This window comes from Gracilinanus agilis, chromosome 3 (assembly GCF_016433145.1).
Source record: "Gracilinanus agilis isolate LMUSP501 chromosome 3, AgileGrace, whole genome shotgun sequence".
Lineage (NCBI taxonomy): Eukaryota > Metazoa > Chordata > Mammalia > Didelphimorphia > Didelphidae > Gracilinanus > Gracilinanus agilis.
Window position 1 is genome coordinate 216,823,953 of NC_058132.1, and position 25,312 is coordinate 216,849,264.

The 25,312-nt window shown below is 32.2% G+C and overlaps 1 protein-coding gene across 1 annotated transcript in view; it reads left to right on the forward strand.

Annotated features, from left to right (window-relative positions):
- PGAP1 (post-GPI attachment to proteins inositol deacylase 1) overlaps positions 1 to 25,312 on the forward strand; it is a 73,217-nt gene that overhangs the window by 15,029 nt on the left and 32,876 nt on the right. The window contains 11 exon segments of the mRNA XM_044669679.1: positions 3,120 to 3,175; positions 3,267 to 3,350; positions 6,942 to 6,988; positions 7,559 to 7,610; positions 11,799 to 11,876; positions 13,999 to 14,074; positions 18,761 to 18,834; positions 18,945 to 18,996; positions 19,521 to 19,587; positions 20,251 to 20,359; positions 21,272 to 21,310. Coding sequence (XP_044525614.1) covers positions 3,120 to 3,175; positions 3,267 to 3,350; positions 6,942 to 6,988; positions 7,559 to 7,610; positions 11,799 to 11,876; positions 13,999 to 14,074; positions 18,761 to 18,834; positions 18,945 to 18,996; positions 19,521 to 19,587; positions 20,251 to 20,359; positions 21,272 to 21,310 — 734 coding nt within the window.

Below are 25,312 nucleotides of genomic sequence, written 5' to 3' on the forward strand. Positions count from 1 at the left end.
AAAGAAAGAAAGAAAAAAGAAAGAAAGAAAGAAAAGAAAAAGAGAAAATTTGAGAGTAAGATAAATAGATAAATGATAGATAAGTAGATAGATAGATAGATAGATAGATAGATAGATAGATAGATAGATAGATAAATTAGTAAAACTACATCAATGGATGGATGGATGGATGGATGGATGGAAATAGAGCACTTACCAAGCACTTATTATGTACCAAGTACTTCAATAAAATCTCTAAAGATACAAAAACAAGGAAACAAAATGGTCCCTAATTTTAAGAAACTTACATTCTAATAGAAGAAATTAAGATATTAAGAAGAACTGTGAAAAGTGGGAAGAGAGTAGAGAGAAGGGTTTCCACACAGGAGCAAGACACCTGTCAGAAGGTGGAACAGACCAGAGAGTGACTCAGTCCCAAACTCCTTGAAGCTTCTCAGGCTAAAAATTGTCCTAGGAAAGTACTTGCCTATTAAGGATTAAACCTCAGGACAGTCATTCTTAGATAGACAAAGGAAGTTGATGGAAAGATGGAAAAAAGAGTGAACAGGAGTATTTAATATATTGCAGCCTTAAAAAAATTTATAGCGAACCAGTGCCATTTATACATTTCTATGTATTAGTATAATATAAATATATGACAATATATTAAAGTCACAAGTAAGAAGCCACAGGAGAAAGTATATAAAAGTGAGAAATTAGGGATAAAATTATCAGATTTTATTTTCTCATGAAACTGTGGCTCAAATTTAGATTAGCTAGGGCCAGCTGAAGAGTGAATTTTCAAAGAAAAATAGGGGTAATAGGTTAAGCCTTGACTAATCATATTTTAAAAAGAGCTCAAGATGCCTATATTTCCAGAGTAAGTGACACTTTCTTCCTCAAGTTAATTTCATATTGGGTGAGAAGTGACTCTTGGGCTATTTTAGAAATCTAGATTCTCATGCAGAAATATCTCTTATTTATAAATATAAAATATTTTTTAAAAAATAAAAAAATAAAAAATCTCTTATAAAATATCACCTTTAGTTTTAAAGGTGATAATGGTACCTCTTTTAGTATAAATAAAGATACCCTGTATAATACACAATGTCAATGCAACTAAACTTCAGAGGGAATGTGAAATCCTTACAAGTAATATTCATCAGAAGAGAGTTAATAGAAACTTCTTTTTTTCCTAGCTTCATAATGATTATTTTAAAACTTGATTTTACACAAATACTGTCTAAAATCTTAAAAAGAAATCCACTTTGGGGTATGGAATTGTTTCTACATAAAATTTGACATCCCCACAGTTATTGGAATAGAACAGAGATTTGCCAGGAAATTTTGTCAGATGAATTCTGCAATCTATTATCCCCAAAGTTTAACCTCTCAATCCTGAAAAGTCTAAGAGGACAACTTGCCAAAACCCAACTCTGCACCAAATTCAATGCAAAAATTTTATTTCTGCTTTCAGATTTCATGCTTCTTACTAAGCCATAGTTAAGATATATTTTTTTCATTTTCAAAAGCCAATTCAGTTCTTTTAACTGGAGTTCACGCTTAAGTAGCTATCATAGCAACCTTTGTTCTCATTTGACCACTGAAACTTTTCCTCTCCTGTGACCGATCTGAGCCTTCTTGGAAAATTTTAATCTTGATATCTTGTTGCCATATCATAAATCTAGCTTTGTATACCATTCTCATGCAGGGTACATAGTAGTACCAGTGATAGAAATAATGAAATCAGAAGGAGGAATAAATGTTGGAGAAAGGACACATTATTTGAGGTACCTGGTACATCCAGGCAGAGGCATCATTTAGGCAGTTAAAGACTTGGGTCTGGAGCTTAGGAAAGAGGTCAGGGATGGAGATAAAATATTTGTTATTTATCTGTGGAGAGGAATTATATAAATCCATAGAAGCTGTAGAACTTATCAAGGTAGAGAAAAAAGAGGATATATAGTTCAGGAAGAGGAACAGATAAAGAAAAAAACACAAAACCAACAGAGTATATGTGGTGTCTCAAGGTGAGAAAAGAAAATTTTTCCAGAAATACACAGTAATCTACCTTCTCTTAATTCAAGAAAGGTCATTAAAGTGGGATATTAGGAGGACATTGATAACCTTTGAGAAAAGTTTCAATAAAGTTGTGGGGACAAGAAGTGAGATTGCGAAGGACTGAAGAGGGAGCTAATAAAATGGAAATTTGGGAAAGAACACAATCCATATCCAGAGAAAGAACTTTGGGAGTAGAAATGCAGAAGAAAAATATATGATAGATCACATGGTTCGATGGGGATATAATTGGTGTTTTGGTGTTAAAAGATCACTCTATTGCAAATAAGAGTAATATGGAAATAGGTTTTGAACAATGATACATGAATAACCGAGTGGTTGTCAATTCTGGGAGTGGGGAGGGGAGAAGGGTGGGAATAAATATGAATCATGTAACCATGGAAAAATATTCTAAATAAATTTAAATTTAAAATGGAAAGTTGGAATATAAGCTACATTTCCAAGAAATTTGGCACATGGTTTCAGAAATGGAGAAAGTATAGTTTTGCTATTCTCTCATTGGGTTCAGTTCTAAGCACCACATTTTAGAAAAAACTGTATACTGGAGAACATCCAGAGTGTGATGGACCTTGAGATCCTGCCAAATAAGGATTGTTTAAAGGAAAAGGTCATATTTAGCCAGGAGAATATTTAGAGGAAACATAATATGTATTTTGCCTTTATAGCTCCAGTGCTTAGCATGATGTCTTCTACATAGTAGGCTCTTAACATAGGCTTTTTAAGTTGGAAGAAAAATTGGCCACAGAAGGGAAGAAAGAAATGGGATAGTAGCAAAATCATTTAGAAAGAATACTTTTTTCTTGTTTTATTAAAGAAGATACTATCCCTTTCTGTTGTTAATAACACCAAATATTGTTATAAAATTATGTTATTAATGTAGGTGCTAGATTATTGTTAGTACATGATGGAGACACATATTTCCTGTTTTAAAATAGCTTATATTCAGGAATACAGACTTTGTTTAATGTCTTACTATGAAGAATGAATGTTTCTTCTAGCAGTCAGCAGGAAAGCAGTTAATGCTTTATAATTCAAAAATGAGAATATTTTTGTTACTTTAGGGACATCTAAATGGGTTCCAGTGAAAGTAACAAAATGGACCTTTATGGCTTTTAATGTAAGTACTTCACAATTTATTTTAGAGTGAAGATAACAGCTATGTTGTGAGAGTGATTGTATGTAGTAATTTTTTCCTCCCTATTTTTTAGGAGTCTTATGCAATGTACTTTGCATTTCCTCTCTCAAATCACAGAAAAACTTATAGCCATATGTATTGTCGGAACAGCATGTTGGTAAGAAAATATCTGTACTTTATTTTTTTAAGTTTAAAATACCTAAAAATAGTTCCACCTTTCTAAATCAATCATATAACACAAGTGTCAAGAATTTCAGAATTTTTGCCTTCATTGGTCTGAACATATACCTTTCCTGGTATTTAGGTATTTGGGAAATCTAAAGAGTAATCAGAAATTTCTTAAATGAGTCTAGAGGTAAGGCCAAGAGAGTTAGCTATCTAAAAAGAATATTTTTATGAAGCTGGAGCAGCCTCATGAGTGACTCATAGGGATATCAGCTATACAAATAGGAATACCAGTATCAGCTGATTAGAATATTTCTGCTAGACAGTGCTACATAGAAGCTGACATTCTTTTTTCAGATGTGCTTTTCCTGGACTCCATGAAGTCTACTGTCGTCCTGTTTACATTTTCACGTTTACATGATCAGCTTTCTTAATTTCAACATACTCTCATCATTAGCATGGCGTAGTTCCCATATTTTTACATGATTTTCATTTATTACTTTTAAGTATGGTTGATTTCTGGTAATAAGAGAACTCTGCCCCATCTTCTCACTCACTTGTCTCCAAATCACATAATAGAATAATTTACTTCTGAAAAGCTTTCCTGTAAGTAGTCGATATATACACGTTGACCTGTGATTTAATTGATGTAGGGAACTCCAAATGAGGAAACCTCTTTTATGAGTGTAGTTCAGCAGGTCATTCATATATTGTAGTCTGAAGAGTTTTCAGGAGCCTTGACAGTGACTTGCCCAGTGGTAAAGAGCCACTGTGTGTTGGAGGCAGCCCTTGGCTCTGATTCTAAGCCTAGCTCTCAGTTCATTACACCACACTGCCTTTGTGAGTGGAAATATCATCAATCTATAAGATTTGTGTTATGGATCTACCAACCAAATGTGTTATTTCATTGGTTTGGGAAACTCCCAGTGAGAAAATTCTACCAATGCAGATCAGCAACCTTTCTTCACTTCTAGGCTTTAAACTATGTTTCATTTCACTCTCCAGGCTTCTCCTTAGCCACCATGCTCCCTTATAAATAATGCTACCCTCTATCCTTTTCCCAGTTCTGCAACCATAATCAAATGAACCCTCTTTGCTCAGAGAAAAGATATTAGTCTTCAGTATTGAGATTAAACTGATTCGGTATCATTTTGATCCTATTTACAATTAATTGATTTTGTCTGTCCTGACTCTTTGTCTTTGAACTTATTTCAGATAGTCACCTGATCTGTAATGACAAAGTTTAGACATTCAGTTCTCCTGCTTATTGTTCTATTCTTGTTTCAAGGAATTCTATTATACTTGGGGGATGTTTGTGAACACCAGCAAGTCTAGTCTAGTGTCTTTACACCACCAGGCTATCCTTCAGGGATGTCTCATTTGCTGCCCAAAGAATTCCAGCCCATTGTCTTTCAACCTTACATGTAGACTCAAACAATGAACACATCTTAGTCACAAGAAGGAAGGAAAGGGGCTGTTGTTAGCCCTTATTCACAGCTTCTAACCAATCATATTGTCTCTCTACCCTGTAACTGTTCTTTGTTCCAGCTTTATAAAAAGAGTATGTCTTCATCTTGTGGTCTTTGGTTTAAAACCAAGGCAGAACCATTAACCCATTCTCATTGGCAGGTTTGTACCCTTTTAATAAAATGTTCTCTTCCCCAGAGAGAACATGCTTCAGTCTGCCTTTGTTAAATTTTAATAGCAATAGTCTATTCACCTTTGACTCTACTCACTGTACCTGTAACTTTCCAAACCAAAATATATCTAAACGATTCCCAAACCAAGAAGCTTTCTAACAAGGGAGACAACATATAGGAGAGTAGTATCCAGGGAGAAGTTTATTGGTTTGGAAAGTTACCAGAATACTGAATAGAGTCAAAGGAGAGTTCCTCCTCTTTAATGTTTAAGGAACATTTGCTAACCCCTCCCATTTCTCATACTATCATCCTCTATCTTTTAATCCTTTTTTCAACCAAATTTCTAGGGGGAAAAGCTATCTACATTCATTGCCTTCATTTCCTCTCCTTCCCTCAGCCTTTTCCAATCTGGCTTCTAGTTTCATCTCTCAAAAAGCTTTCTCTAGAAAATAATCTCTTAATTGTCCAGTCACAGAGACTTTTCTCAAATCTCATCCTTCTTGATTTCTTTGCTGTATTTGGTAATGTTGATTACCCTCTTTGCCTATGTACTAGTACTCTCTTTGTTTCCATGGTGGCACTACTCTCTGGTCCTCTTCTTATCTCTCAAACTGATCTTATTCCTTAAAATTAAAGACTTGTGCTTTACAAATAGTATTTTTAAAGGAAGTTGCAAATATATATTTTAAGGTTTCCTCAGCTTGCTTCACCAGCAATAAATTGAAGCCACAAATATTATCACTTTTTTTGTTGTCCATAAACATAACAAGACTAATATATATACTATCAATTTCACCCATCATGTATGAGGATTGTCCTATCTTCAGTTATTGATTCAGTTAAATTGAATGTAAGGTACTAGGCTAAATGCCAACAGATAGGGATAGGTATTAATTCCTCAAATGAATAAGAAATATGATACGTACATAGGTCTAGGACTGGAAGGTACTTCAGAGGTCATGACTAACTGAATCCTTACATTTTACGAAGTTTAGTGACTTGTCCAAGGTCACATGGATATTAAAAGACAAGAATCAGAATCTGAAAATAAGTCTCATCTCTCAAAAAGTTTATAATGTAGTAGGATATTTTGACTGCATGATGTTTTTGCAGAGCTTGCCATTGTTTTTGTATTCGCCTCTATTCTTATGTTAACTTATCTTGTTCATAAAAGGCTACCTCATTGATTATTACAGGCCCATTTGCACTGTCTGCCTACTACTATAATTTTCATGAAGGTTCACAATTATATCACACATTCTTTGAAGTTATGAGTTTGTTCTTCACTTATTTCTTTTATCATCTCTGTTTGTGGTTATTCCACTTAAATTCATTCTCTTATATTATCTATACTTCATAGATAGCTAGCACAAACATATCAGAATTAGTATGCTGAATATATTCAAGTACCTATTTCTTAGGTTCCTATCTTTGTCACTTTGTTGCTTCCATAGCACATATATGCAATATTAATAAAATTTATCAATGAACTGGATTTAATGCCTGTTTTAGGTTTGGAATGCAAAACTGTTTAGGAGTTTATATGACATTAGAGTAAAGGACACTTTTTGTCCAAGAATATGATGTCTCATTAGTGCCAAACTTTTCTGCCAAACTTCCATAGCACATCTTGATGCCCCCCCCCCCATACACATTTAATAACCTCCCACCCCTACCTCCACCCTTTGTTAAATCTTGTAAAGAACACTAGGTCATCCTGCTGCTTTAGTCTTCCTGCCCCTTCTCTGCCTCCTTCTTCTTCCCTCTCATGGGAGACATTACGTATAAAATTTTAAGCAATAATGTCTTTATCTCTGTTGTTTCTCCACTCAGTTGCTTCTCCACTCAGTCTATAGTGTGTCACAAAAAAGTTGATGTTGCCTTTGTCCTTAATTATTTTAACTCTTTTTAATAGTTTACCTTGTTTAAATGTTGACTGACAGGATACACATAGCTGGATTTACGGCTGTATAAACAGTGTTTCTATGTGGTGAGTATGTTATATTGTATTGGGGAAAAAAATCATTTTGCCTCCATTTAGAGTTACTTAAAGACCAAAATTTAAGGCTCCCCTCCCCAATGTAAACAATATTTAAAACCATCAGACTTTATCTTGAAACAATTTAATGTTATTTGTATAGTGGAAATGTGCCAGACTTGGAGTCAGAATGACCCGTGTTTGAGTCTTCATTCTAATACTTAATATCTATGTGACTTCAGGCGAGTCACTTAAACTCTCTAAGCTTCAGTGTTCTCTCCTGTTAAATGGGGCTTATAACACTCTTGCCACCTATGACCATTGAAAAGAATGAATTTTATAAAACTTAAAATGCTCTATAAATATGTTGCTATTTACATAATTCATGAAGGCTATATATAGATGTGTTACCAATTTAAAATTCTTGCCATGGTTTCTTTGCTATTTTTTGCTGTTCTTGCTGTTTATTTAACAATTCTTTTTGCTTTTTGTTTTTGTCATATGCAACTATTGTAGTGGTCTGAGTCTAGCTTAATGTATTCACCTCTTTTAATAAGAACCTTGGTTATGTTTCCTTTTTAGCACTCAAGGTGTTGACTTATCCTGGAAAAGTGAACTACTACCAACAATGAAGGTAAATTATGCCTTTTTATTTTGGAACCTTTGGGTGAAAAAATACCTTAGTATGTTTGTAAATATTTTGAAAAGATATTACCATATATACTTTTAAACATTTTCATTTGTATGTTTGTAACATTAAAATATCTTGTTAACTCCCACCCTTTTCCCCCTTTCCCCTTTAGGGAAGACATCATCTGACAAAAAGATATATAAATGTATAAAACTATGTCTTATTATATGTACTTATCAGTTCTTTCTTTGGAAGTGGACATATACAACACATTCTTCAAACAGTGTTTCTTTTGGCATCTATATTGTTCTGTTGGTTCTACTAATTTTACTCTTCATAATTTCATGTAGATCTGTCCATGTTTTTCTAAAATTAACCTGCTCATCATTTCTTATGGTACAATAGTATTCCATCATAATTATATGCCACAAATTCTTTAGCTATTTCCCAATTGATGGACATGCCTTCAACTTTCAGTTCTTTGCCACCATGAAGAGAGCCATCCTAAAAATTTTAGAACATAAATTCTTTTCCTTTTTAACAATCGCCTTATGAAATAAACCTAATAGTGGTATTGCTGGGTCAAAAGTTATATATGGTTTTAGAACTCATTTGAGCATAATTACATATTGCTCTCCAAAATGTTTGGATCATTTTACAGTTGAACCAACAGTATATATTAGTATCCCCATTTTTCCATATCCCCTCCAGCATTTATCATTTCGCCCTTTTGTCATTTTAGTAAATCTTGATAGGTTTGAGATGTTTTTCTCTAATCAACAATTTAGAGCATTTTTTCATATATTTATTTATATATAGTTTTTATTCCTTCATCTAAAAATTGCTTGTTTATATCTTTTAACCACTTACCAATTGGAGAATGATTCATATTCTTATATATTTGACAAAGTTCTCTATATATTTGAGGTATGAGACGTTTGAGAAATTGACCACAAATTTTCCCCCAATTTGTTACTTTCTTTCTAGTTTTGGCTACATTAATTTTATTTGACAAAAACTTTTTGATTTAATGTATTCAGAATCATCTATTTAACATTTCACAATTCTTTTCTCTTATTTATTCATAAATTCTCCTCCTGTCCATAAATATGTTTCCTTTTCTTCTAATTTGCTTATGATGTCTCCCTTTAATACCTAAATCATGTATCTATTTTGATCTTATCTTGGTAAATGATATAAAATCCTGGGATAAAACTAGTTTCTGCCAGACTGCTTTCAAATTTTCCCAAAATTTTTACTAAGTAGTGAATTCTTATCACCAAAACTTGAATATTTACTTTTGTCAAACACAGGTTACTATAATCTTTTGAAGCTATTTGTTGTATTCTGTTCTACTTTTCTATTTCTTATCCAGTACCAGATAGTTTTGATAATTACTGATTTATAATATAGTTCAAAATTTGATACTGCTAAGCCCTCCCTTCTTTACATTTTTATTAGTTCCTCTGATATTCTTGACTTTTTGTTCTTCCAAATGAATTTTGTTATTTTCGCTAGTTCGATAAAATATATTTTTTGCAATTGGAATGGCTTTAAATAAGTAGATTAGTTTAGGTAGGATTGTCATTTTAATTATATTGACTCTGCCCACCCATGTACAATTAATATTTCTCCAGTTATTTAAATCTGAATTCATATGTATAAAAATATTTTACAATTATGTTCATGCAATTTTTGAGTTTGTTTTGGCATATATACAACCTATTCTTCTCTTTAAGTTATCAGATGATCTGCCAAAAAACCTCTAGGGCAAGAATATCATCAGAAGTCTGGCTAGGAAGTTGCCCACTGAAGTTCTGAACCCAGCTGAGCAATCAGACATTGATATATTGATCCATTGCATATAGAAAACTTTTGTCTGTGATCACTGAAGTAACCTATGTTTATTATCCTTGCTTTGTGAATCATTACCTATCATTGTTTCTGTATGAAGATTACCTAATTCTTATGCCTACGTCATTTACTCTAGAAATTGTAAACCCCAACCCAGTAAACTTTACCTCCACTCTGAGAAGCTGTCTACATAGTTCTTAGTCAGAGTTGGTCCTCCTGTAACCCAACCCCTATGTTTCTTACCCTGGCTTGATGACCCATGAGGCCCTTCCCTGAGCTGGTCTTCACACCTAGGTATTTTATTCTATTTATAATTATTTTAAATGGGTTATCTCTTACTATCTCTTCTTTCAGGACATTGTTGGTGACAGAGAAATGCTGATGGTTTCTGTGGGTTTATTTTATATCCTGATACTTTGCTAAAATTATTGATAGTTTTAGCTAATTTTTTAGTTTAATCTTATGAATTTTCTATAGGTAATCATCATATAGTCTGCAAAAAGGGATTATTTTATTACCTCTTTGCCTATTCTGATTCCCTCAGTTTTTTTCTTCTTACTGCTATTGCTAGCATTTCTAATAGAATATTAAATAATATTGGTGACATAGGTATCTTTGTTTCACTCCTCAATCTTATATGGAAAGCTTCTAACTTATCCACATCACAGATAATGTTTGCTGATAGTTTTAAGTATATGCTTCTTATCATTCTAAGGAAACTCTAAGGAAAAATCCATTTATCCTCATGCTTTCCAGAGTATTTTAAAAGGAGTGGATGTATTTTATCAAAAGCTTTATATGTATTTTTAATCTATTTTGGTATTAAGTGCCTCCTGCTATTGTATAGTGTGGCCTTTTAAAGGATTTTTTTTAAACCCTTACCTTCCATCTTAGAATCAATATTGGTTCCAAGGCAGAAGAGTGGTGAGGGCTAGGCAATGACTTGCCCAGGGTCATACAGCTAGGAATTGTTTGCAGCCAGATTTGAACCTAGGACCTCCCATTTCTAGGCCTGGCTCTCAATCCATTAAGCCACCCTTGTGCCCCCTTAAAGGCTTTTCTTAAAGAATATAAAAAGCTATATATTTTTTCATTTTCCTTTTATTACTTTCTTGGCTCACTCTGCATCTAGTCATATAAGTCTTCCAAATTGTTTTTTAAATGGATCATTTAATTTTTTCAGTTAATAAGCATTTGAAAAATTTAACTGCCCATCCCACTGCTTTCTGCACCTCCACTGAACAAATTAAAAAAAAAATTAAGCCTTCTAAATTGGTAAGCTATTCCCCAATAAGAAGGTATCCCCTTAATTTCCAGTTTTTGTTAACACAAAATGAGCTGCTATAAATATTTTTACACATAGAGATCCTTTTCCTTTTTCTTTGATTTCTGTGGGGGTATAAATCTAGTATTGATACAGCTGGCTCCTTATATATCTTGGATATGAGAACTTTACCAGAAACTTCTTGCAAAGGACTTTTTTCCCAAACGACCAGTTTCCCTTCTAATTTTTATTATATTAAGTTTCTGAAAAACTAAAATCTGTACTAAATGAGTCAAATTATTTTATATTCTTATGTTAAATTGCATTTACTTATTAAATTGATTGACTTACCCTGTATGCAATGACACATAAAGCACATAAAGATAAAGTATATTTATTGGCCTTCAATTTCTTTTTTTTTTTTTAATTTTTTCTTTAACTTTTAAACCCTTAACTTTTGTGTATTGGCTCTTTGGTGGAAGAGTGGTAAGGGTGGGCAATGGGGGTCAAGTGACTTGCCCAGGGTCACACAGCTGGGAAGTGTCTGAGGCTGGATTTGAACCTAGGACCTCCCGTCTCTAGGCCTGGCTCTCAATCCACTGAGCTACCCAGCTGCCCCCCCTTCAATTTCTTTTTAAAAATTCTTACTTTCTCTCTTAAAGTTGAAACTAAGTTTAGGTTCCAAGTCAGAAGAGTGATAAGATCTAGACATTTATGGCCAAGTGATTTGCTCAGGGTCACATAGCTAGGAAGTATCTGAGGTTAGATTTGAACACCTCCTTATCTTTAGGATTGGCTCTCTAGCCACTGAGCTACCTAGCTGTCCCTTACCCCCTTTTTAATTGGCCTTCCATTTTTAAGGAGACGATTGGTGGAATCTTTATTAAAGATTATTAGGAACTTGGTTCTTGTTATTTTATCATTAATAATAATTTAAATATACCATCAAGGAAATTTTATAAAATACTAAGTAGATTGGAAACTATTATAAACAGGATTTATATATATTTAGTTTTATAACATATATCAAATAATTGTGAACCTGATTGAATGACCCTTTCTATTTGTTTCAGACTTTCATGTTGAAACTTCATGATTATCCAAAATTGTCTCATCTTGTTGTTTATGTACCCTCTACTAATGGAAATAAGGTAATAAATAGTTTTAAAACATTCTCACCTTGGTTGTTAATGTAAAAATATTAATAATATATGTTTTTGTGATAGCCACATTGAAATTTTAAAAGTCTTTCATAAAATTATATTTGGTGTCTCTATATATGTATGTTTTTTCCTTTTTTCTTTTTGTAAATAACCAGATGTGCCTCCATATGAATGTAGAGCGTTATTTCTAGAAATGCATTAATACCAATTTTATTCTGATTCAACTTTTAATAAGTAAACCCTGACTAGGTAGGACTTTTCAGTTACATTTTTCTTCCTCAAAAAGATTTGAATGCAAAATTCTCAGTCTTAAAGTCTTATTAACAAGTTCCTACATTAGATTCACATTTTTGTTCTACTTAGCTTAAATTAAAGAGTATTCATCATTTCCATTAATCTCATAATCTTCTTTTACTTTCCTTTTATTTTTTTAGGTTTAGGGCATTTTAATTTACTACTACTACTACTAATTATTTTTACAAGTACATTTTATTGATGTCTTATTTTCCACATTGCCTAAATTTTCCCCTATGTCCCTCTCCTTTTTCCTCCCAGAGAGTTGTCCTTTATGACTGCAACAAAGATTTTTTTTTCAAAAGAGGAAAGAAAATACCAAAATACATGATTACAATTTTTTTTAAATCTCACAATAAATTCCATGTTCCACAACTTTAGTCTACCCACTCTCTCACAATACCTTTACAAAGAAGTACCAAGTGGTGTTTTTTCATGTCTCTTTTTGGGGGGACAAGCTTGTTATTTGTAATTTTTCAACATTTATTTTATTTTGTTTTTGTGGTTACTTCCATTTATATTTTTTGGATATTGTGTATATTGTTAACTTGACTGTTCTTCATTTTATATCAGTTTATGTAGTTTGTTCTTCTCTGTATTTATATTTGTTCTTGCAACACAGCAATATTCCTTTATATTCGTGTACTACAATTTCTTTAGCCATTCCTCAACTGACAGGTATCTACTTTATCCTCAGTTCTTTACTAACACAAAAAGTGCCACTATAAATATTTTGGTATGCATGGAGCCTTTCTTTTTAATTGATGACCTTGTAGTATATGCGTAGCATGTACAATGGGCCAAAAAATAGGAATATTTATCTTCTTTATTTGCTAGATTCTCAGTTATTTTCCCAATAAGTTTTACTGATTCCCAACTTCACCAAGAGTACATTAGTATGTTTGTACTTCTACAGTTCTCTAATATTGATTTTTTTTTTATCATTTGCCATCTTTGCCAGTTTGCCAGATGTGAGGTGAAATTTCAGGGTTGTTTTGATTTGTAGCATCTACTTCATGTTTATATTAATAGTTTGAAGTTCTTCTGTTTAGACTTTTTTGTTTATATTCTTTGACTGCTTGTCCACTGGGAAATGTAATTGCCATTTTTTCCCAAAGTGTGTCATTTAAGTTCCACTCCAATGATTTTCCAGCTTTTCTTCAATTTTAACATTTTTTTCTTTAATTCTTTAAGAAGTTCTATTAGTTTCCACTTAGTGACTTCCTCTTGCCTTAGAATAAGCATTGTTATCCTGAAATATTCCATAATTATAAGACCAACCATATACAACTGAGCTACAAAACTCTGCTAAAACTTTTTATAGTTTGCATTCAATACAATTCAAGCCTTATTTTCCTTGACTTGGACTTTCAGTAAAATAATGTGTTCATTTATAGTTCATAGTTAGAGGCTCCAAAGGTACTTTTGATATTCTCCCTTTCCTGAGCCTGTGTGCCAAATATGTGATTATCTATAAACTAATTCTCAAAAATAAGAGATTTTTTGCTATTTATTGTCGTAGCCATTAATCCTTTTGTAATACATATAATAATTTTATCTGGAAAGTTAAATGACACTTAATATATCAAATTTTCTTAAAAGTTGGCACACCTTTAATAGAGAATTTTTTGTAACTTGTGTTGATTGTTATGTTGAGAGATGGTTAACAATCATTTTGATGTCATCGATATTACTTGTATAGAGGCTGTTTTGTAAACCATTACAATTTACTCAGTGACTCTTCATTTGGTCACCACCTTTACTATAAGTTCAGTTTTACCAGTAAGGTTTTTTTTTGTGTGTTTTTCCCCCTCAGTTTGTTTTAGACTGTGAATTTTTTCAAATAGAATTAAGAACTGTACAGCTTCCTGTAACTCATCTCTTTTCTTTTGGTAGGTATCTGTGCAAATCTTGAAAAGTACTTTTATTTGTAACATTTTAACAGATTATTTTATATTTTATAGTTTCAAAGTATCTTTTACCTGTGTGCTGGATTCCTTCTGTCAAGTAAGAGGCACTGGAGCCTGCTTCTTTGTGTTGTGTTAAAGGATTGTTCATTGTTTAACTGAGGCAGTATAGAAACTATTTAAAGCAAACATAATAATCATACATCTCATGTATATGTATCTTTATGACAAGTTCTTACCTATACAATTTCATTTGATGGTTATACCAACCTGTAAAATACATAGGACTGATATTATTCCCAGTTTACAAATAAGAAATCAGACACTCAAAGAAGATGTGATTTGTACAACTTGTAAGTAACAGCACCTAAGCTTAAATTCAGGTTTCCTCACTGACTTCCCATTCTCCCCCTGCAACACTATATTACCTGTTCAAACATAAAAAATTGTTATGAGTATGAATGTTCATATCCTAGTGAGCCAGTACATTGAAATGATCTTTGGAAGAACTGTCAGTCCTCTATAATAATCACATCCATTTGCAAATTACATTAAAAGGTGTGTGGATTAATGAATTTTGTTTTTACATATGTTCCTGTGGCATGTCAGCCCTTTATGCTATCTTTGTTTTCCTTTCAAATTTCCAAGATTTATCTAAAATGTTCTTTACAATCTATGTGAGAAAAAAAGTCCATTCGAAAGGGAAGCCTGACTTCAAGATAGGCCTCATTTCTTAGAAAAATGCTAAGACTAGCCCTTAAGAAGACTATGGCATTCTATTATATAATCTCCCCAAAGTAATAATGTGTCAAAAAAATTCTAGTAGGCAAAATTAATCTGTTTGATGTTTTTAAATACCTATGTGTATGAGCTTAAAAAGTTAATCTATCTCATTATTTGCTTTTAAATGAAAAGGGAATAAAATATATATGTTTTTAAGTGTAAAGATCTTAGTCCAAATAAAAATCCCAAAATTTAAATGAAACCAATTGAGACACCAAAAGGAACCCTCAGTGTTATATATCCTCTCCAGTAGTTATATATCCTCTACAATAGTTCTCAGACTATATGAGTAAGAGGCCACACAAAAATGTAGGTTATAGCCCTTCATTGTACTTTTATATCTATATGTGTAATTTTGCATTCTTAATTAAATTTATGCTAATTATTTAATCTTGTTTTCTAAATTGCTAATCACACTTCCAAATTATTATAATAACTTTTAACATATATGCTATCTAGATGTTTCTCTATGTCCTTGAGATTCAGAAGAATATTATATAATTAGCCTCTCATCTAGAGCTTTTCTTTTTCCTACAAAAAATTACTTGTGTTGGCACTCTGAAAAATTAAAAGGGTGTTACACATAATATTTACATTTCTCTTTGAATAATCTCAATTTCATCAGGTGCTAGATTTGGGCAATGACTATTTCTTTATCTTTAAAATTAGGGTATTAATACTTGTACTGTGTGAGCTGACTTTTGAGCCAATTATATATTCAGTCTTTGGAAATCTAGTCTTTGAAAAAATGTAAGCTGTGATATCAATCTTTTGTCCTGTAAATGCTGATTTTTACACTAACCTGAGCCTGAGTAAATTTCTTTCATATATTACCACTATTAAATCAGTTTCCTTTCCTCTTTTATATGCCATTTGAACATTTACCATTTTCTACATATTTGTAGAAAAGGAAATTTCAGGAATTTGATGTCATTAAAGAAAAACTTAATTTAGTATCTGAAATAGGTATATTGATAGAACCTGGTTTCAAATGCCTCTTCTGTTATTTGTTATGTATGTTACAAGTCACTGAACCTCTCTGTGTGATAGTTTCCTCATTTTAAAATGAGGGATTTGGATTAGAGCTCTCCGAAAGTAAAATATGCTACCTTAAGAGGCAATGCATTTTACCTCTCCAGAGGTCTCCAAGCAGAATTTAGAAGAGTACACATTAGATACTTCTAGAGAGGATTCTTATTCTTTACAGACTGTCCTAAATAACCTCTGAGGTCCCTTATAAATGTAAGATTCTGTGACAAGTTAATATCTAAATACTATATGCTCCTGTATTAAGTACCCAGAAAGACTCTTCACTGGCCTAATGTTTGAAAAAGAAACTATGTTTAATGGTTATTTTATATATTAACCAATTATTTGCTAAAGGGCAAATATAAAGCCCTACCCCCAACTGAAACTAAGTTTTAGTACTTCCATTACAATTTCCAAGTTTGTTTTTTATCTCTCAATGATGGAAATTATTTTTCTCTGAATTCAAGAAGTGATACTGTGTTTGTTACACAATTAATTGTAGCTTAAGAAAAGATTTGTCTTTTTTCATTTTGAAAATTGTTCTTTCCAAATTTATAATGTATTTTATGTATCTCCTAAGATAATGTGGATATATATTTCCCAAACTAATTTGACCACTGGACAATTGTGGGATTTGAAGTACAGTGACAGAACTTCAAGGACTTTTTGAAAATGGGGTTTCTCAAGAAGAAAGAAGGGTTGGGAAATTTTGAGAGCAACTGAGGCAAAATTAAACCTATATTTTATATAAAAGTTACTATACATAAATTTTTAATACAGAATTTCACGTTGTTTTGAGAGAAATTTTTTTCTTGACATTTTATCATGAAATCCTTTTTTCCCCATAATTTAATGGAGAATGAGGATTCCATAGAATATGATTTGGGAAATGCTGATGTGGATGGATTGTGTGAGGACACTTGAGTTTGAGTTCTAGCCCTACTACTTACAAAACTTACAAGAATTTGGACAAATCACATCAACTTTTTGAGCTATAATTCCCCATCTATAAGTACAGATTGTACTTGGATTGCCTGAATCCGGGTTGAAGGTCCAATCAAATACTGGGTATAAAAACCTGTTAAAAATTGTAAAGTGCTCACAAATTTTCTGTGTTATCAGTCCTCCATAACTTTTCAATAATAAAAGCCAAACTTTTTTGACAATATGAATTCTTCAAGAGTTTTATCAAGGAGGGGGCAGCTGGGTAGCTCAGTGGATTGAGTCAGGCCTAGAGACAGGAGGTCCTAGGTTCAAATCCGGCCTCAGACACTTCCCAGCTGTGTGACCCTGGGCAAGTCACTTAATCCCCATTGCCCACCCTTCCCACTTTTCCACCTAGGAGCCAATACACAGAAGTTAAGGGTTTAAAAATGTAAAAAAAAAAAAAAAGTTTTATCTAGGTATCTTTCCTGACTTTAGGAACCATTAGCTTTTAGTCTCACTATTCTATTATTTAAATAATCCTTTGTAACTGGTATGTCATCTGATCAAAATTCAAACTTTTTTTTAAAATCATAAACATGTATGATCAACATTCCCTCCTAAAAGAAGGAACAGATTTCTGTCTTAAAGTGTCTAAGAAATGATTTTCTGTTGTCTTTTGTCTCTTGCATATTGTAAGACAAAAATGTCAGACACATGAGGGCCACATGTGGCTCACAACTCTCTAGTATGGCCCAACTAGATTGAAATGTAATTGAAAAATACTTAACAAAATAAATAATAATAGAACAAAACAGAGTTAAACATTGCATTTTTAAACTGAGTCAATATGGAGCTTTCAGAGATCCTGCTGTACAGTTAGGGTCCCCTATTTCTATTTTTCTATGATACCATTATTGTAAAAGGCAAAAAAACAGAACTTTTTATTTGAAAGAGCTCTGAATTCTATTCCAGACTTTACCACTTATACAGAGAAGTACACACCTACCTGTCAGTTGTTTTGCCAGTGGTCAAGGACTTCTATGGCCTTGGCTAAGAGATTTCACTTCTTTGAGTTTCAGTTTAATCAGATATAAAAATGAGAGGCTCCTTCCAACTCCAAATTCAATAATCCTTTCTTGTTTTAGCTTTTCTGAGGTATTTTTTAAAACCTTTACCTTGTCTTAAAACAATACTAAATTCCAAAGCAGAAGTGGTATGGGCTAGACAGGGTTAAGTGACTTACCCAGGGTCACACAACTAGGAAGTATCTGACATCAATTTTGAATCCAAGACTGGCTCTATCCTGAGCCACCTAGCTGCCCCATGATATTTTCTTATAAACCAAAACTTTAGCTATTAAGACTAGTTTGGGGGAAAGGATTATCTAAATTATAGAATATGTTGAAGGGAATTGTGTAATAGTTTTATTATATTAAAGTACAATAGTAACAGGAACTAATGTTGTGTTTCCTGATAAAGGTACTACTTTAATAAAAAGAAAAAAGTAATTTGAATACAAAGGATCAACTCAAACAGTGTTAGCTTCTACCTACTTGGCAGGTCTTTATATGTAAATGAATAAAAGTTTTCTATTAGGTAATCATTCCCTTTCCTATATTATTTTTATATCTCTTATGAAGTAGGTACTTAATACATATTTCTTGAATGATTTATTTATTTACTTTTTAGCACATTTCTTTTTTAGAAAATTTTTAATAATAAATCATAGCTCTATATACATGAATACTAACACAAACATTAACTTATTGATAACTAAATTAGATTCCTGTTCTCTCATTAGTAACTTGTATCTTTCTTAACTGTTTTTTAAAAATAAATTTTTTCATACTGTATTCTCTTATTATTTTTCAAAATCTCGGATTCTTTGGTAATCATTCTAATTTAAAAACTGTATTTTAATTGATTCAACAGGGTTAACTTCAAGACAGATCCAATTAAATTCAAATGGCTTATTCTACACTATACCACTCCTGAACTTTGGACAGGTAACAATTCTAGGGAAAGAAAAAAGAAAGACTTTATATTTAATATTTGAGGTATATAAGTAAATGAATCAATTTATTAAATTAACAATAAAATTTTAAATTGTGCTTAGATATATCAAGCTTTCAAAATCGATGTAAAGAGCAAATGCACATCAACCAAAGGTAATTATATTTCCCCTAACATAAGCTGGTGAATAAGAATAATCGTTATTTAAACTTGCTTGATTTTTTTCTAAAAATGCCAGTTTTATGTATTTCATTAAATAGAATTGAAAAATATATAGAGGGTATTTAAACTCTTATGGGCTGATTTAAAGCCTTATTAGGCATCAGTTCTTAGTTTCAAAGATTAGGTATAAATACTTTAATTTATTAGATTTTATGATGGCTAAATTTTAACTAGCTGACAGTTTTCTAGTCCTATTGAGTTAAATCAAAAAGTTTGTATTATTATATTCAAGTAAGTTAATTTATAAAATCATCATAATTAGGAATATCTATAATCTTTGATTAGAACTAGCAACACCTTAATGCTAAAAATAATAACTAATTAATAATCATTAAAGGACTCTTGACTAAATAGGAATTAAGTCATTCAAATATCTTGTTTAGATGTGATTTTGAACTATATTAAATTATCTTAATCTTGGTATTATGCTAACAAATTTTCTTTATTTATATTACAGTAGAAAAAAATAATGTTTTTAGACTCCATATACCTTGGTCCCATGAAGACATAATGACTACTTCAAAGTAAGTCTGTGAAAAAATTTATCTTAGAATTAGTGTTTTTCAGGGAACTGATGTGCTGCCTTGGTTTACTTCCAAAAAATCATAGGTACAAACCATGTGGCATCTCTTATTAGATAGTTTATTTTCTCTTATTTTGTGCTTCATATTTAATATTGACAAATATTTTGTGGTTAACCTGATTTTAGGTTTAACCACCACTAATAGGAGAAGAACTTTTAGTAGTTTTTTTAAGAATTGCTTGTCAAATGAATAGATGAATGAGATTGTGAGTGTGTTATAATAAAAAGATATGTAAATATGGAAAAGTGCTAGACCTGGGTGATCAGTTTTATTGTCTTTGTAAAAAGAGCTTTACTAAACCTTGGTTTCCTCGTCCGCAAAATCAGGGAAAATATAATGACTATCTCATAAGATTGTCATGAAGATAAAATGAGGTAGACTATTAAAGTTCTTTGTAATTTTTGAAGTAATAGAGAAATATCAACAGTTACTCTTATTTCTAAACAATCCAAAGAAAAATCCATCTTTCTTAATAGTTTCCTATTTAGATGTCACCATCAGCTCCACCCCAATTATAATCCTTACACTTCTTTTACTGGGAATGTCCATTGCCCTTACCATTTATTTTGTATTGAAGAATGAGTAATTCACTTCTCATTTCAGAGCTCCAACTTCTACAGAAATTCCTTTAAGACTTCATGTTGCTCAACCAGAAAATGATAGCCATGTAGCTGTGTTACATATGTTTACATCTTCAGATTGTCGCTATGAGGTAAGCAACAATTATTCTTAATTCTTCCTTACTTGTAAGGGGAATTTATTTTTGTAATATTTGATATAGTTTCACAGTATCTTCAGATTTTAATCTGATTTTTGTATACTTGGGAGACTTGGTACCTAGCGTACCTTTGTACCTGCCTCTCTGACCTAAAGCTCAAACTATAATTCTGATTAATCTAACATAATTATTAATAAAGGCTAATTTCCAGGTTGGCTACAGAGTGCTTAATTTTTTGGTCATAGCAACTTTTGAAAAAAATTTATTAAGTAATAGAAGGGTCATAAATTGTATCACTGGAGGAAGTGCCCACACCAGAGAAATTATAAATCACTAAAGTAGTAAAGCACCATATAGATCAGATTTAAAATTCTCATTTTCAAAGATTTCAAGTGCAAAAAAATTAATAACTAATTTATAATAATTAATAATAACTAATATTAATAACTAATAACTAAAACAGAGTTTTCATGGTACATATTCATCTCTATAAGTTATATAAGGGTTGCCAGAAGGTGACAGAGTTGAATTTTCTGACCGTGATCAGAAGTATTGGCAAAAGGATTTGAATTCAGGTCTTTCTGACTAATAGTACTCAAACCATTTTGCTATCCTACTCTTTTCCCCCAAATAACCCATATACAGGCACATATACTTGCACATATAAGTTCTATTTAATCTCTGATCTTTTAGACTGATAATAATTCTCCAAGGTCTTCAAGTGATTTTTAGGGTTTTTTTTTTTAGCCATAACCATTATGCCCATTTTTCAATGGGTATTCTATAGCTATTTGGAGATACAAGTTTTGGTTATCTTAATATCAGGCAAGAGAGTTTATCATAATAATTTCTTCACTGTATAAAAATAATATTGATTTGCTACTGAAATAAGTTTTTTTTAATTAGGTAACAGTTAGGACTTCGTTTTTACAAATTCTTGGACAGGTAAGAAATGTTCTTATTTACTTTTTTTCTTGTGAGTTATATTTGTATAAGATGATTTATAACTTTGATATACATGAGAAGTGATTTATGATTCCTAAAATGAATTTGTATGAAATGTATTTAATGTCAGCTACTCTAGAGTTTATTTTTCATAAAATTAAACATTTTAAAGTAACTTTTTATATATTGAATATTTTGGATAATGAAAGAGATGAATTTTATTCTTTGTAAATTCACTGAACCATCTTGAATTTGCTTGTACTATCCTTAGCAGATTCCTAGACTAGCATCTTTTCTTACAGTGACAGTTTAACAAATAGCAACATTATAAACATATCACTCACCAAAAAATAAATTTAGCATTAATACAATAAGGAAACAAGTGATAATCATGACTAATAAGACATTTTTATTTTCCTCAACTTTGTTACTTATTTTCTATTGTTTTGTTCCTTTTTAACTTGTACTTGGAAATCTAGACATAGTAAAATCTTTAAAAATTTTAGATATCATGTCTGCAATTCAGAGTGTAAAACTGCATGAAAACCATGATTAAATTTGCCTAAGTATGATTTATTAAAGACCTCATGTTATTCTTTTTAGCTTTTCAGTTTGGTTTAAATGTTCAAATTAAATATTGCCATACATGATATCTAGAAGAACACTTAGTGAAATAACTGATGTCATTTCTTGTCCTAGAAGAATTCAGTGACAGAGTGGGCTATATCATAATCTGAATCTGCATATTCAAAGTGATACAAAAGTCATTGTGATATATCTGAAATGCTTTAGTAATGAATATCTTAGGAAACTGAGAATTAAAATGTACCTTTTTATGTCTATGGGGAGAGCATTTTAATTTATAATTCAAACTTCTGAGTTTGAGAAATAGCTGATTTGATCATCATAGAAAGTTGTGAATGTCAAGGGAACAATTTTTTGATGGTCATAATTGAAATTCATTGATGCAATCAACATTGTATCTTTAAAACAGATAGTACCAGGTTTTGTCAGGATAGAGGTAGAAAGCATTACATAATTATCAGTATTGTTCTTGGGGAAAAAAAAAACAATATTAAGTTGTTTAACCAAGACTAAACAGAGGTAACACTTAAAGAAGAATATAGGCTCATTTTGAACTTGTTTGATCAGAGAAAACTCCCTGGAAAAGTTGGATTTCTTGCTCTTAATCATAAAGGCACTCAATGTACATAAAACAACATGAGTAACTTGAAAACAGGACCAGACAGAATAGCAAATAATGTAAGAATAACTAGAGAGGATAAAGAATTTGAACTTGAGAGAAGTTAAGGGAAGCCAAGTAGAATAGGTTAAAGATGTGATGGGCAAACTTTTTAAAGAGGGGGCCAAAGGAAAGGAAATGTTCATGTGTCAGTCTGTTTCTGAGGCTACTCTTTCGAAGTTTCATTGTATTGTATCCTACTCATTGTATTTGTCAGACTAGGAATAATGTTGCATGGCTGGAGAGAACATTTCAGGGGGCTACATCTGGCCTGTGGGCCGTAGTTTGCCCATCACTGGGTTAAAGGATTAGATTTTAGTTGGTTAAGTTTGCAATGAAGGATTCTGAGGAGCTGGTAGAAAATTTTGGGGATCTATAAGAGTCTTGTATGTGTGGGAGAGCATGTTTCCCATTGTAGTAGAATATTTTACTGGAGAAGAGACTGCTTTTCAGAAAGGCAAATTGTAAAACAGTCTGAATGAAGTAGAGATAATGTCACATAAGGGCATAAAAATCACCAAGAGTATGAATATCATAGCTAGGATGAAATCACTTCACTATTTAAATATTTTCTTTTTTAAGGCCTTAAAATTAAATGGTCTGTGGCAAAAGGAGCCTTGTACTTTTCAGAGGCAGTTATGAGAAACTCTTTTGATAAAGTAACTTATATATTGGGCTGAAAGTGAAATCTGTTAAGAGAGTAACTAAAAGCTATTTAATGTCTAAACCTTGATATTAGATTTTTTTAAGGTTTCCAGCATTTAGTAGAACATCTAGGTTCTAAGAATAAGAAAAGATATTCTACTACAAAGAAAAAATTGCTCATCTTCTTGCTTTCATTACTGTAGATACTTATAGATGATTGTAATCTCTTCCTTTTATCAAAAAGACAGATTAAGGATTAGAGAAGCTTCTAGAAAATAGTATTGAAAAGGTAATAATATAGCCCCACTGTTCATCTTCATTGGCTGAGAAATAAAATGGAGAAGTAATAGCTATAGGCTAAAGCTCTGAAGGAAATGATGGGAGAAGAATTATAGGAAGAATGAGAGAACAGTGGAAGCCATGTAATATCAACAGAAATACTAGAATACTAGGTGAACACCCTGTGGAAGATAGAGGGACATGGACAGAAGCATGATTGCCTAGGATGAGAAGACATGGATAAGATGCCCTCTGCACTGTAGATGGAAGGACCTACCTTGACACATTGAAATGTATATCCAGGCATTGTGCTCCAAGGATATGTGTAGAAAGATTTCAGCATGGATGTTAGTTGTTTTTCAATCATATCTGACTCTTTGTGACCCTATTTGCAGTTTTCCTGGTAGAGATACTACAGTGGTTTGCCATTTCCTTTTCTAGCTCAGTTTACAAAAGAAGAAACTGAGGTAAATAGGGTTAAGTGACTTGCCCAGGATCACACAGCTGGTGAGTAGATGAGGTCAAATTTGAACCCAGGAAGATGAGATTTTTATGACTTTGGACTCAGCACTCTATTCACTGTGCTGCAAAGCCTGTCTCATGGGAGCAAGTAGCTACAAACAAATAGCCAAACATTTTTCTCTTTGAAGAAGGAAAAGGGGGAGGGGGGAGATCAAGAAAACTACACGTTTTTACATTGAGGGAGATGCCAGATTGTGAGTGTTCATTTCCTTAAAACATACTCCTCCCCACCAAAAAAAAAAAGATTTCCCCCCCAAATTTATCTCTTCTGCTTACTGAATATTCAAAACCTTAGTTCAATTTTAAACTTTGATCACTTGGTATGGAACACCCACTATGTATTCATAGGTATAGATATACATGTAACAGTTTTCCTTTTAAAAAATTCATGCATAAACATATGACTAAACATATTGTGTACTCATATGTTTATGCGTAAATTTTTAAAAAGGGAAATTATTATCTCCATCTCTCATAAAGCTATTGTAAAAGCCTTTTGCTTGGTCTATAAGAGCCATCACCAAGTCAACATTTCCTTCTGGGAGCAATAAAGCTGCAGTAGAAATCAGTCCCCAAGAGGGAATAAGTTCCCAAGTGCTAGAACTTGCAAATTTAAAAAAATTAAATAACTAAAATAATCTCACAGTGGCAGAGCAAACAGAATCTAAAAATAACTCTAAGGTTCTAGATATAACACATAGGATGCTTCAGTCTAAGGCCGTGTTGGTGAAGGTGTGGTACAGAGGGGGCTGCTCTGGTCCCCCTTTCCACAGTGCCTGAGGACAATTTTTACATGCCCCACCACTCTGCCCAGCCACCCAATATGAGCACTTCCTCTATCCACTGTCTGGGGTAATGTGGGAGGCTCACAGGCATCTTGAAGTTGCAGTTTGGGCATCTCAAAAAGGTCACCAACACTGGTCTAAGGAATGAGTCTTTTTAGAAAAATCAGAAGCTTGGTCAGATTTGAATTGAGTAAAAAATAGTTAATGCCTAATCATCAAGTTCAACATATGCTTTAAGTATTTAGTATATTGGAGATGGCATGTTATAATAGATAGCTATATAGCTTCAAAGTTAGGAAGTCCTATATTAAAATGTATTTGTACATACTGACTGGGTGAACTTTGTAAATCGCTTAATCTCTAAAGCAGAGTTCTTACCCCTTATGGTGGGATGGATCTCTTTGGCAGTGTGATGAAACCTATAGACCTCTTCTCAGAATGTTTTTGAATTGTATTTTGAGTTCTTTCAAAGTCTGTGTCTAATTCGCTGGAGTTTCTGTGGTTTTGCTTGGTGTTCCTTGGTCCTCC